At 39.6% G+C, this 11937-nt stretch overlaps 1 protein-coding gene across 1 annotated transcript; it reads left to right on the top strand.

The window, feature by feature from the left end:
• Positions 1-1214: 1214 nt before the first annotated feature.
• UBB (ubiquitin B) lies at positions 1215-2751 on the top strand. Its single transcript, XM_082245032.1, has one exon. The coding sequence runs from the start codon at positions 1251-1253 to the stop codon at positions 2631-2633; it is 1383 nt and encodes a 460-aa protein (XP_082101158.1). The 5' UTR covers positions 1215-1250; the 3' UTR covers positions 2634-2751.
• The last annotated feature ends 9186 nt before the right edge of the window (positions 2752-11937 follow it).

Genomic DNA, 11937 nt, shown 5'->3' with positions numbered 1-11937 from the left:
CAGAAGAGCAAGTCTCCAGCAGTGGCAAAGCAAAGCACAGTAAGTAAGTTCTTTGATAAGTTTCCTCTTTTTCATTTTATTGAATGAAAGCATGCCTGGTGTAAATTGGAAGCACCCAGAGGCGTAACTAGAGCCTTCAGGGCCCCGATGCAAGAAACCATGAAGGGCCCCCCCAGATCCCTGGCCGGGGCCCTTCCCTTCAAGCCCAGGGCTCTTCCCACTAATCCTGGGGCTCTTTACTCTCGTTGCATGGCCTTTTATTACGGTCCCGCAGCAGGATCCTTTCACAAGTTCTGCAGTGGGCTCCCTTCCTGCAATCTTTGGGCCTTCCCACAGTGGTGCAATGCCAGGGCCCGGTCGCAAGTGTGACTTTTGCAATCCTGGAAGTTCACCCACTGGTTTGCTACTGGGCCCCCTGGAGCATGGGGCCCGGTAGCAATCGCAACCCCTGCAACCCCTGTAGTTACGCCCCTGGAAGCACCAACTCTGCTTAGAATACAGGTCATTACACTTCCTATCTGCATAAACAGTGGGGGAAAAAACTATAACAACTATAATAGGTCTTCTGTATATGTGTCCTTGCACATCAGTTCTGAGTTTCATTCACTGCTCTGTAAATGTAGCTAAGCACTGATTATAATTGGATCCCAAATATTGTTTATAGTAACTAAAGTTCTATTATAGATTAAAGACCCTTGATAGAATGGGATCAAAAAGAGCTCTGTCTTACTTTCTAAGCATCATTGTAAGTCCTGTTAGATGCTTTCCTTATGTCTAAGGGACACTGCAATGAACAGTGAGTTCCTTTTATATAGTTCTGAGAACTTAATGCAAGATATACCTTGGTGGAGCAAAAGCTGTAGGACGAAGAACCCATTATGGCTATGGCCACTCATGTTGTAGTGTATTTTAGTATGATTTAGATATTATATTGACTAAGTACTGTACTTATAAAAAAAAATGAAGGATAGCTTTGAAAAACTAACTTTTATCATGGAAAATCAAATATATTACTCTGGAATCTCTCATTGACACAGGAAATCAAATATACATTATGTTTAAGCATATTTAATAATTGGTACAATATAGGCATTTTTTTGTGTGTGTGTTTTTGTTTTTTAAATGTAAGACTATAAGTAAATAAAATGTTTTCAAAGCATCTTGCTAATAGCAAGGAAATTGTAATCATTTGAAAAAATGGACCTATCCTTTGAGTAATTGTATATGTATAATTTCCCCTTTACCCAGCCATGCAGATCTTTGTGAAAACTCTAACTGGAAAGACCATCACTCTTGAGGTTGAACCTAGTGACAGTATTGAAAATGTGAAATGTAAGATCCAAGACAAAGAAGGTATCCCACCAGACCAACAGAGATTGATCTTTGCTGGGAAGCAGCTGGAAGATGGTCGCACACTTTCTGACTACAACATCCAGAAAGAATCCACCCTTCACCTTGTGCTCCGTCTGAGAGGTGGTATGCAGATCTTTGTGAAAACCCTCACAGGCAAGACAATCACCCTTGAGGTTGAATGCAGTGACAGTATTGAAAATGTGAAATGTAAAATACAAGACAAAGAAGGTATCCCACCAGATCAGCAGAGATTGATCTTTGCCGGCAAGCAGTTGGAAGATGGCCGCACCCTTGCTGACTACAACATCCAGAAAGAATCCACCCTTCACCTTGTGCTGCGTCTGAGAGGTGGTATGCAGATCTTTGTGAAAACCCTCACAGGCAAGACCATCACCCTTGAGGTTGAGTGCAGTGACAGTATTGAAAATGTGAAATGTAAAATCCAAGACAAAGAAGGTATCCCACCAGACCAGCAGAGATTGATCTTTGCTGGCAAGCAGTTGGAAGATGGCCGTACCCTTGCTGACTACAACATCCAGAAAGAATCCACCCTTCACCTTGTGCTCCGTCTTAGAGGTGGTATGCAGATCTTTGTGAAAACCCTCACAGGCAAGACCATCACCCTTGAGGTTGAGTGCAGTGATAGTATTGAAAATGTGAAATGTAAAATCCAGGACAAAGAAGGTATCCCACCAGACCAGCAGAGATTGATCTTTGCTGGCAAGCAGTTGGAAGATGGCCGCACCCTTGCTGATTACAACATCCAGAAAGAATCCACTCTTCACCTTGTGCTCCGTCTGAGAGGTGGTATGCAGATCTTTGTGAAAACCCTCACAGGCAAGACCATCACCCTTGAGGTTGAGTGCAGTGACAGTATTGAAAATGTGAAATGTAAAATCCAGGACAAAGAAGGTATCCCACCAGACCAGCAGAGATTGATCTTTGCCGGTAAGCAGTTGGAAGATGGCCGCACCCTTGCTGACTACAACATCCAGAAAGAATCCACCCTTCACCTTGTGCTCCGTCTGAGAGGTGGTATGCAGATCTTTGTAAAAACCCTCACAGGCAAGACCATCACCCTTGAGGTTGAGTGCAGTGACACTATTGAAAATGTGAAATGTAAAATCCAGGACAAAGAAGGTATCCCACCAGACCAGCAGAGATTAATCTTTGCTGGGAAGCAGTTGGAAGATGGTCGTACCCTTGCTGACTACAACATCCAAAAAGAATCCACCCTCCACCTTGTGCTTCGTCTGAGAGGTGGCACACAGAATTTATGAAGTTAGATGATTTTGTTCTAAATACCTTTTTGTGATGTGAATAATTAGGTGGGTTTTCTGAGTAAGTTGATGGATGAAAATATTCTTTATTTTCAATAAAATTTCCCTCAAATGAACACTCTGTGTTGTATTAATGTGATGCTTTCAAAATAATATAATAATTATTAAATTGATGTCTTAAAGTTTAAAATAAAAATTAGAAGAAAAAAATGAAGTAAAAAAGCTACTCATTTGAGTTGATTTACTTAAGGCAAATAGGCTTATTTATTTTACAAGGGACTTTTCCCTTAGTGAATGTGGTGAAAATTCATTTTGCAAGGAATACCCAATCTTATGCAAGGAAGAAAAAAAAATGATTTTTTTTTTTTATTGCACATCATTGGATGTTGGAAATCAGAATGAGGTTCACTTCATTCACCAAGCTAACAGAAAATGTTGTAGTAAAGTAAAAATCCCCTGGCAAAGTGATTAGCTTATTTGGCTTTAGTAAATTACCCCTTGAGTGATGAAGGAAAGAATTCTACTTTTATATAGAAAGTATTTTTATATGTCTCTAATTAATTAGAAATAAAAGACATATGTTAAATACATATTTTTATAAATAAAATGACACAGATTGAGTATTAGCTTTGAAATAAGTCAAGGTCTACATCTGAGAGTCTATTTTGTTCACTTGAGTATTTTTTTTTTTTTTTTTGGGGGGGGGGGGGAATTACTTCACTTTATTCTTTTGCAGAGCATTCTGCATTTGTTTTTAGAATCTCCCCTAATTTTATTTGCTTTTCCTTTTTTTTTTTATAATATATATTTATATAAATTTGTTCATTGTAAATTACTTTATTGTTTATAATTTGTTGAACCTACAATCTACATTTTACTCTACTTTTGTCAAACCATGTATTGTCTTTTAATCTGTGTGTAGCACTACCCCTATAGGGGTTGGAGATGACAGAGTTTCCCACTGCTGCACAGCCAGGCACACAACAACTTCTGATTTTATCCAGGCACAATGATCAGTCCTTGAGCTATGTTTTTTGTTTTTTTTTATTAGGGGGGTAATAACTTGGATGGCGATGGGAGTTAAGGGATGCCCAACTTAACAGTAACAAAACCAGAGACAACTTCCTCCCTATTTACAGCTTTGACTGATTCTTCTCCTTTCTTCTGTACAACTCCAATTGATTCCTCATGGGTCTGTACAGTTCTGATTGATCCCTCTTTAGTAGCTAACAGTCTCTGTTAGATCAGCAACATCCCCTTACAGGCTAGGAACTCTCAGTCCCTTGGAAAGTAGCACAATGTGAAGTAGCACGATGTGGTGTTAACTGCATCTTGGAGTAACTCCAACTGTAGACACCGGTCCCAGCTCTACCACTGCAGGAAATGCTAGCCTACCTGGCTGCTTCTCCACCAGCCCACCTGTCTGCTTCTCTTCACCAGTCTACCTGAGTGACTCTCTTCACCAGTCTACCTGACTAACCATCTTCACTAATCTACCAACTGACTCTCTGGAGATCTCCCAGGGTAAGGTAGGGAAGAGGAAGATTTAGGCACACATCTATCTTCCAGAGAGACCTGCTACATGTGACAGTCCCTCATCTTGTCAGTCCCTGCACTGTGCTGTAGTACTCACACTGTCCTTTCCTTGCTCCTGCTGCCTCTCAGGAAAGCCTTCTCCCAACTTCTCTTGTGGTAGGATCCATCCAGGCCAGCCACCTGAGCTGCAGCCTGTGGTAGAGCCCCTCTCCGGCAGGGGTCCCTCTAGGGCCACCGACAGTCTCCTCAGCACTGCATCTCCATCTTTCACCTGACTCCCCTGCCAGCATGACTCATCCAACACTTAACGGCTAGCTGAACCACCCTGCCAGGCCCAATGCCCGGGGATTGGTCAGGCTCTGGTAAGTATGCAGATCAATTTTCTTGGTCCCCGCCTACTTGCCTCCAGAAGTTTCTCCAACATCCAGACCCAGAGGGAGGCACCAGAGACTTGTCTGCATGAGTGACCCAGCCCTGAACTTTAATAACACTGACCTATATTAGGACTCACATGGTTTAAACATGAGCCAGAATATGGTTTTCCTACTCCACCTCTAGTTGCACACTAGAGGGTGCTACATGTGATTTGAAGCCAATCTTCCAGTCTTTGGTTATTTGTAGTGGTGACAGAAACCAGCGTGTTCATGCCTTGGAAAATGAGTAAGCTATTGCAGTGACTAGACCCCCAACTGTTATTTAACGGGGAACATAGGAGGGCCAGGAGAGTGGTAGGGAATACTAGGTGGAGTGGATGCAGCTCCTCTCAGATTAGGTCCTGAGACCCTAATGCACATATGCAAAACAAACACAAGAGGGTGCCTATATCTAGGTGTAGCGATTCATGAAAAAGAATAAAAAGCAATAAAAATGCACTCACTAGAAAGTGGATCAGGGCTTGTCGTAAACCCATATTGACCTCAAACAATCAATCATACAATATGAAGGAGACTGGCCAAAGAACAAGTAAATAAATAAGAAAAAGTAAAAGACGTGTTCTAATGATAATTAGATTGTAAATAGGTCAATCCTATGATATTGGGCTTTTGAATGTATGCTTAGATGCTAAAAATTGGCATTAATAACCAGTTATATGATAGTGTGTGGAACATTTAGGTGCAACGTATAGAAAATTAAGTAATTTTTGTGTGTGGGGTATAAATGTTATGAGCGGAACAGTCAAGTATAACATGTAAATATGTTATTTTTCATATGGGGTATCGAGTTTTGTATCAGATTGCAGCACAATGGGAATCTACATGCAATATAAGGTGGAGATGCTATTTTTACATAATGTGAATGGGAAGAATTTTTACAGTTTCTTTCATTTTGTTTGGTATGTAAGGCTCTCAGAAGCGACCAATAGGAAAATGGTAAGGTTTAAATGAAATTAGGATTGAATGGATTGAGGAGGGAGAGGAGAAAGAAAAAAAGAATTTAAAACAGAGAGAAAGTCATAACACCATAAAAATATTCTATTTATCATCTTTCCATCTCGGCGAAACCCACATTTCTTTAGTGCAAAAATGTCTTAATTTTTTAAAGATTTGAACAGGTTCATAAGAAATCTGAATGTAAATAAATGTTATTATAATCCCAAGAACACATGTGACCACTTGGTTTTGCAAAGCAATTCGTCCTCCCATCTAGAACCAAAACCTTTTTCTCAAGACACCTTAGTCCTGGAGACTTTGGAGGAGCTCTTCTGGGAAGGCCATTATCCAGACCGAAAGAAGGTGGTAAATCCAGATTTAAACACGCCTCCTTCAAACCAAAACGATGTTCAATCCCACCCATGTTAAAGGCCCTTTCATTGAAGCTTTTTACAGCTTGGTCTACTCTACTATGATCCAGCTGTGTAAAGACCATCATAGAATACACAACCTTAACAAAGAAGACAATTTCGCCCTAAAAATCTTGTAGGAAAATTATGATATTGTCATCAAATCAGCTGATAAAGGCAGAGGCATAGTTTTTTCCAAAGATCCCTCAGACAAATTCATTGCAGAATTCCATTTACTCATTAACCAAGCCAGATCAGATAAAATTATCAATAAACAGAGAAAGCTTTACCACAGTCCGTATTTTTATTATCTACCGTAAATTCACAAAAACCCTGTTAAGCCCCCAGGGAGACAAATAGTATCTTTTATTGGTAGCATTACCTATGGGCTTTCTCAATATATAGACAATTATCTCCAACCCATAGTGCAGGAGCTACCCTCTTACATCTGGGATTCCTCTTATCTTCTTGATGTTCTGACCAATTACTCATGAGAACCCTCCTGTAGCTGTCTGTCGCTAGACATCACTTCTCCTTACACATCAATCCCACATAACATAGGTCTCAAAGATGTAGAATTTTTTTCTTTTGCACCACTCCTATATCAACCGTAAACAAGATAGCTTCTTTTTAGAGGTCATCCAATTCTGTTTAGAGCATAACTCTTTCAGCTTTGACTGCCATATCTTTTTACAAACCAGGGGTACAGCCATAGTAGCTATGCTTTGCACCATGCTATGCCAATCTCACAATGGGAATGTGGGAACAGCCAATACATCCACTATTAAAATCCATTTTCCTTACATTTATTCTTTTTCAGGAGTTATATTGATGATATCATCATCATATGGGAAAGCCCCCTTTCCATCATTCCAGATTTTGTGAGTCACTGTAACAATAATGAATATGGCCTATCATTTATTTATGTAATATTTAGAAAAATGTATTTGAGGCCAAACAAACTTTTATGGTACCACCATAGACTTACAGTCATTTAGTTTAAAAACAATATATATTTTTCTTTCCAATACATTCATATAAAATATATATGCAAAAGTAATTCTTAAGAAATCAAATACAATACTCTCTCAAAACTGGACTATTGTTATTATACAATTTAGCACCACAGATCAAATAATACAGTCTTAGATACATTTAGCCAGTTTTTCTCTACATGTTTTACAGTACCCATCACATCCTCAGAAGTATTTGATATTTTTGAGTATTTTTAACCACTTTACCACCGGAGGATTTTGCTGTCTTCCGTCCAGGCCACTTTTTGCGATTCGGCGCTGTGCGACTTTAACTGACAATTGCGCGGTCGTGCGACGCCGTACCCAAACGAAATTTACGTCCTTTTTTTCCCACAAACAGAGCTTTCTTTTGGTGGTATTTGATCACCTGTGCGATTTTTACTTTTTGCGCTATAAACAAAAAAAGAGCGTTTATTTTGAAAAAATAACAATATTTTTCACATTTTTTTATATGAAATTCCCCCCCAAAAAAATGTAAAAATCAAATTTTTTTTAAATTTTTGGCCAATTTGTTTTCTGCTACCTATGTTTAGTAAAAAAAATCGCAATAAGCGTATTTTGATTGGTTTGCGCAAAAGTTATTGCGTTTACTAACTAAGGGAAAGATTTCTGTCATTTTTGGTGTTTTTTTTTTAACGCGTAATGGCGGTGATCTGCGATTTTTTTTTGCGGGACTGCGACATTGCGGCGGACAGATCGGACCCTTGACTGACATTTTTGACACTTTTGGGGGTACCAGTGACATTTCTACAGTAATCAGTGCTATATATATGCACTGTTACTGTAAAAATGACACTGGCAGGGAAGGGGTTAATTTTATTGGAGAGGGAGGGGTTAATGTATGCCTGGTGCTTACTGACGTGTGGTGGGGGAGGTGACTGTGTGACAGAAGGACAGATCGGATGTCCAGCTATGCTGAACACTCCGATCTGTCAGTCCCTGTCACTATGGAGATCCGCCCGCTGTGTTTACACACAGCGGGCGGATCTCCAGACTCGATCCCCGACGATCGGGACAGAGCAGCGGCAATCGCCGCTGCTCCTCCGCTGGCCCGACTCCCGCTGTGAATGAACACAGCGGGAGCGAGCCTCCGGCGGCGCGCGAGCGCCGCCCACAAGGGGCGGAGTCCAGCGACGTAGGTCTACGTCGCTGGACGGGATCGCGGCACTTTACCGCAGTAGCCTCCATGTGAGCGGAGGTAAAGTGGTTAAGAACCTAATTATTATGACAGTTGTCAGCACTCCTTTCCTGCATTGCTCCCACACCCGCCGGAGGATCTGACTTGGGTGTTGCCCTATGTACGTTTGTCCAGTTGGGCTCACTGGAGGACTACCACTCTCTCAAATACTCCTGAGGAAGTGGTGGATACCGCAAAACATATAGAGAAGAACTTGCTTAATGTATTATTTGATATATGGTACTCAATAGCATACTTGTATTATAACAATAGTCCAGTTTTGAGAGAGTATTGTATTTTAATTCTTAAGCATAACATTTGTATATAAATTTTATATGAATTTTTTTGAATAAAATATATTGTTTTTAAACTAAAAGAGTGTAAGTCTATGGCGGTACCCTCCACATATTGCTTTTGGGACGTAGGTACCTATTATAATCAGACATTCCTAGCACACTCTACTATTTATTTATGTTAGTGTCATCAAGTCATTGGTGATCCTAGATCTCACCTTAAGTCATTCCAGTTCCAACATCCAAAAACCATTTCAAACCCACTGCTGGAAATTCTAGCGTCCGCTGACTCAACGCTAAGAGTTGTCACCACCCAAGATGAAAGAAGAATATTCCCAGTAGTTAATTCCAGCCATTGTGCCGGAATTGTACTCTAGATAAGGACTACATGTTTCAGAGCAAGGTGCTCAAAGATAAGTTCACTGATAAGGGATACCCATCCGATATAATTGAAGAAGCTTTCATTTCACATCTTGTCAAACAGAACAGTAAAAAAATATCCAATAATAACCAGTATATTACATGGTTTATCACTCCAGATTCAGATACATGTAAACATTTTTAAATAAACTTTGGAAGATTTTGCAACAGGATACCATATTAGGTCCTTCCAACAGGGCGATTCCCAACAAACCCATGTTCATATACCGCAGAGCCCGCAATCTAAAAAGTCGTATTGGTCAGAGCAAGCTTAAAGTACTATCAAAAAATAAAAACAATACAGAGTCCCTACATTTCCTCTGTAATATGGAAGGCATGTTCCAATGACAAAAACCCAAGTGCTTAAAGTGTTACTAAACCCAGGGCCCTGCATTTACTATATCTGTTCTCCCACAGTACACAGAACATTGGAAAAAAGCAATAGTTTTAGTAAATATAAATTGATAAATACCTTTTCGCATTGTTGGAAGAATTGGCTGAGTCAGGAATCTTTCATAAATGTAGCTGAAGTAATGTATATATGAACCTATAAATGTAGATAGAAGTTATACTTTATGTAAATTACAGTTAGAGTGATGCTTTATGATTAGCTTGTTTTGAGACACGCATTCTTTGCTTTGCCTGTATGAAGGGGAGGGAAGTTCACTTTCTTACTTAGCAGAGAGAAGACCTTGAGAGATAACAGGACAAGACTTCCATATGGAGAATACAGCGGACAATGACCAAACCGGTTCTTACCAGTGAGATTGCAAACAGCCCCACATATGAGCCATTAACTCTTAATTTAACAGAGGAAGAAGTGGACATTGATTGGATGAATTATACTGTTACACCTTGGACCAGCCCAGAACACACCTATACCTCATAAATATTCATCACTATAAAAAGTGCAAACCCCATTGTCTTGGTAGATTTGTATGCACGAGGCAGGCTGTGACTGAACTCTGTATATATCTCCATGCGCATGTAAATAAACAAATTCCTCTTGTTTTCCAAATCACCGGATCTGAGTGGTTCCTACATTTTGGTGTTTCCGCCCGGTTAACCACTGCTGGACGATAGAAGTTCTGCTGGGATGACTGCAAAAGATCTGAGGTGAGATGCCAAGGATCGTCTTACAAGACCTCCAGTCCTGTGTTGACTGTTAAAAGAGGCCAGTCGTCTCCAAAGGGACAGAAATCGTCCAGAGTCGGTTTCAAGGAAGCCCGGTGAGGAAGAACAAGGGAATTCGGTAAGTGACTAAATTTATATTTCCAATTGGGATAGTTCAGTGACAAGAATATGTTGTATTCTGGTAGGAAAAGGTGACCAAATACCCGTAATCTTGGTAGGTTTTGTGACCAAGAGGTATATTGGTAGGACAAAGTGACCAGGAGACATGTTTTGTGACTGGCTATTTAGTCTTGCATACAGAATCTTGGTAGGTGGTTTGTGACCAAGAGGTATGTAGTGACCAGTCAGAGTAAGGACTGACCGTATAATAAATCCTTTCCATGCACGTTAAATATTTGAAAGTTTAGGAATGGGAAATATAAATTGTTGTCTAAGCAAGGATCCTGAATGCAATAATGAAAACACATGAGAGCGGAAATAGGGACAGGGATGAGTAGAGTGTTTATAGACAAGTCTTTTCTCCCCACTGTAAATGTATATAGCAGACAAGCTAAAAGAGGTAGCTGAATTTCTACAACAAGGGGATTCATGAAGGTCTAGAAGGCAGCAGGGTTGGATACTAATGATGCTATGAAATCACTTTTTATCCAAACCTTTATGACAAATCTGCAGGTGGAATGTGAATTAATGGTCAAGCAGGTGATTTCTGTCTAACCATGACAGCGGGAGGATTTGGAACGGTTGTTTTAGAGAAGGATGCCGAAGGTTCTTTTTGAAAGTAATACAGTTAAGTTAGTCTTTTATTAAGAGGGAGCATGGTAAATATTTGGGTCCCCGATGAGAAAATGTTGTTTGTTGCAGATGATTGAATGCATTTTGAGGTTTCTGTTGTAAATGTGACAATGTTATCTCAATTCAGGCAGAGAGTGTGTATGGTATATGTGTAAGCATTACTGATTGGTTGGAATCAAGCTTTACTACTTGTGTGTGTGAGTGTAATGTTAGGAGAAAGCGCATCTGCAGAATCCTCCCCCTCCCTTTAGAAAAGGAGGGAGGGAGCGATGGAGGACCGATGAAGAAATTCCACTCTTTTTAAATGTCTGATTGTGAAAGTAGGAGAGTTTTGAATATGAGAAATGAGTAATATAATGTAATATGTGATGTTCAAATGCTTTGAAAAGTAAGGGAAGTTTTAAGTATTGACAGATATAAGATCCTAGTTAAATTAGTTTCTTTGTCTTGTGTAACTTTAAGATTAATTGGAAACAAAGAGGCAAAATAATTGACTGAAGCTAACGCCCTTTAGATTTCAAAAAGCAGCCATTACTATTATAATTATTTAAAACGTTTAGTGTTTCCATTCCAGCCCACTGGGCGTGGAAAGCGAGACAGCCCCACCCACTGATAAAAACTGTGCATTCTTTTGAAATGGAAGTTGTTTAAACGAAGTAAGTTGACCAGACAGGTTCTGTATAACGCTGATGTGACCAAGTTTCAAGGAAAGGATAGGACAATAATGAATGCTCACTGAAAATGTATAGTTGGGTTTGAGTGAGAGATGGTGATCGTTACTCAGTATGATTGGTGATATATAATCGATATATAATGTAATGAACACACTATGAAAGTTATTGTGAATGAGTTTTAACCAAGGTAAATTATTGACAACTTTTAATGGACGTCCTTTTATGAAAATCCACGTGATGAAAATTAAAATAATTAATTGTTATGAGCTCATTATATATGGGAAGAATAGAGTGCACTCTCATTAAACAATATGGCCATATAACATGTGATTGATATATGTTTGTTACTAACTATTTGATTATTTCTAGGTGAGAAAGGTAATCGTAATCTATTATGACCTTTCATTTTGCTTAAGTTTCTAGATGGTACTGAACAGTCTCAATCCGTCTGTCGGATAAGGTTT

The sequence above is a fragment of the Pelophylax lessonae genome (genome assembly GCF_965119305.1).
Source record: "Pelophylax lessonae genome assembly, chromosome: 2".
Taxonomy (NCBI): domain Eukaryota; kingdom Metazoa; phylum Chordata; class Amphibia; order Anura; family Ranidae; genus Pelophylax; species Pelophylax lessonae.
Note: the sequence above shows the minus strand (reverse complement) of the source record. Positions and strands in the feature narration are given on the sequence as shown.

What these genes read in the sequence shown, in the direction of transcription:
- UBB (XM_082245032.1), top strand. Translation starts at nt 1,251, where the DNA reads ATGCAGATCTTTGTGAAAACTCTAACTGGAAAGACCATCACTCTTGAG.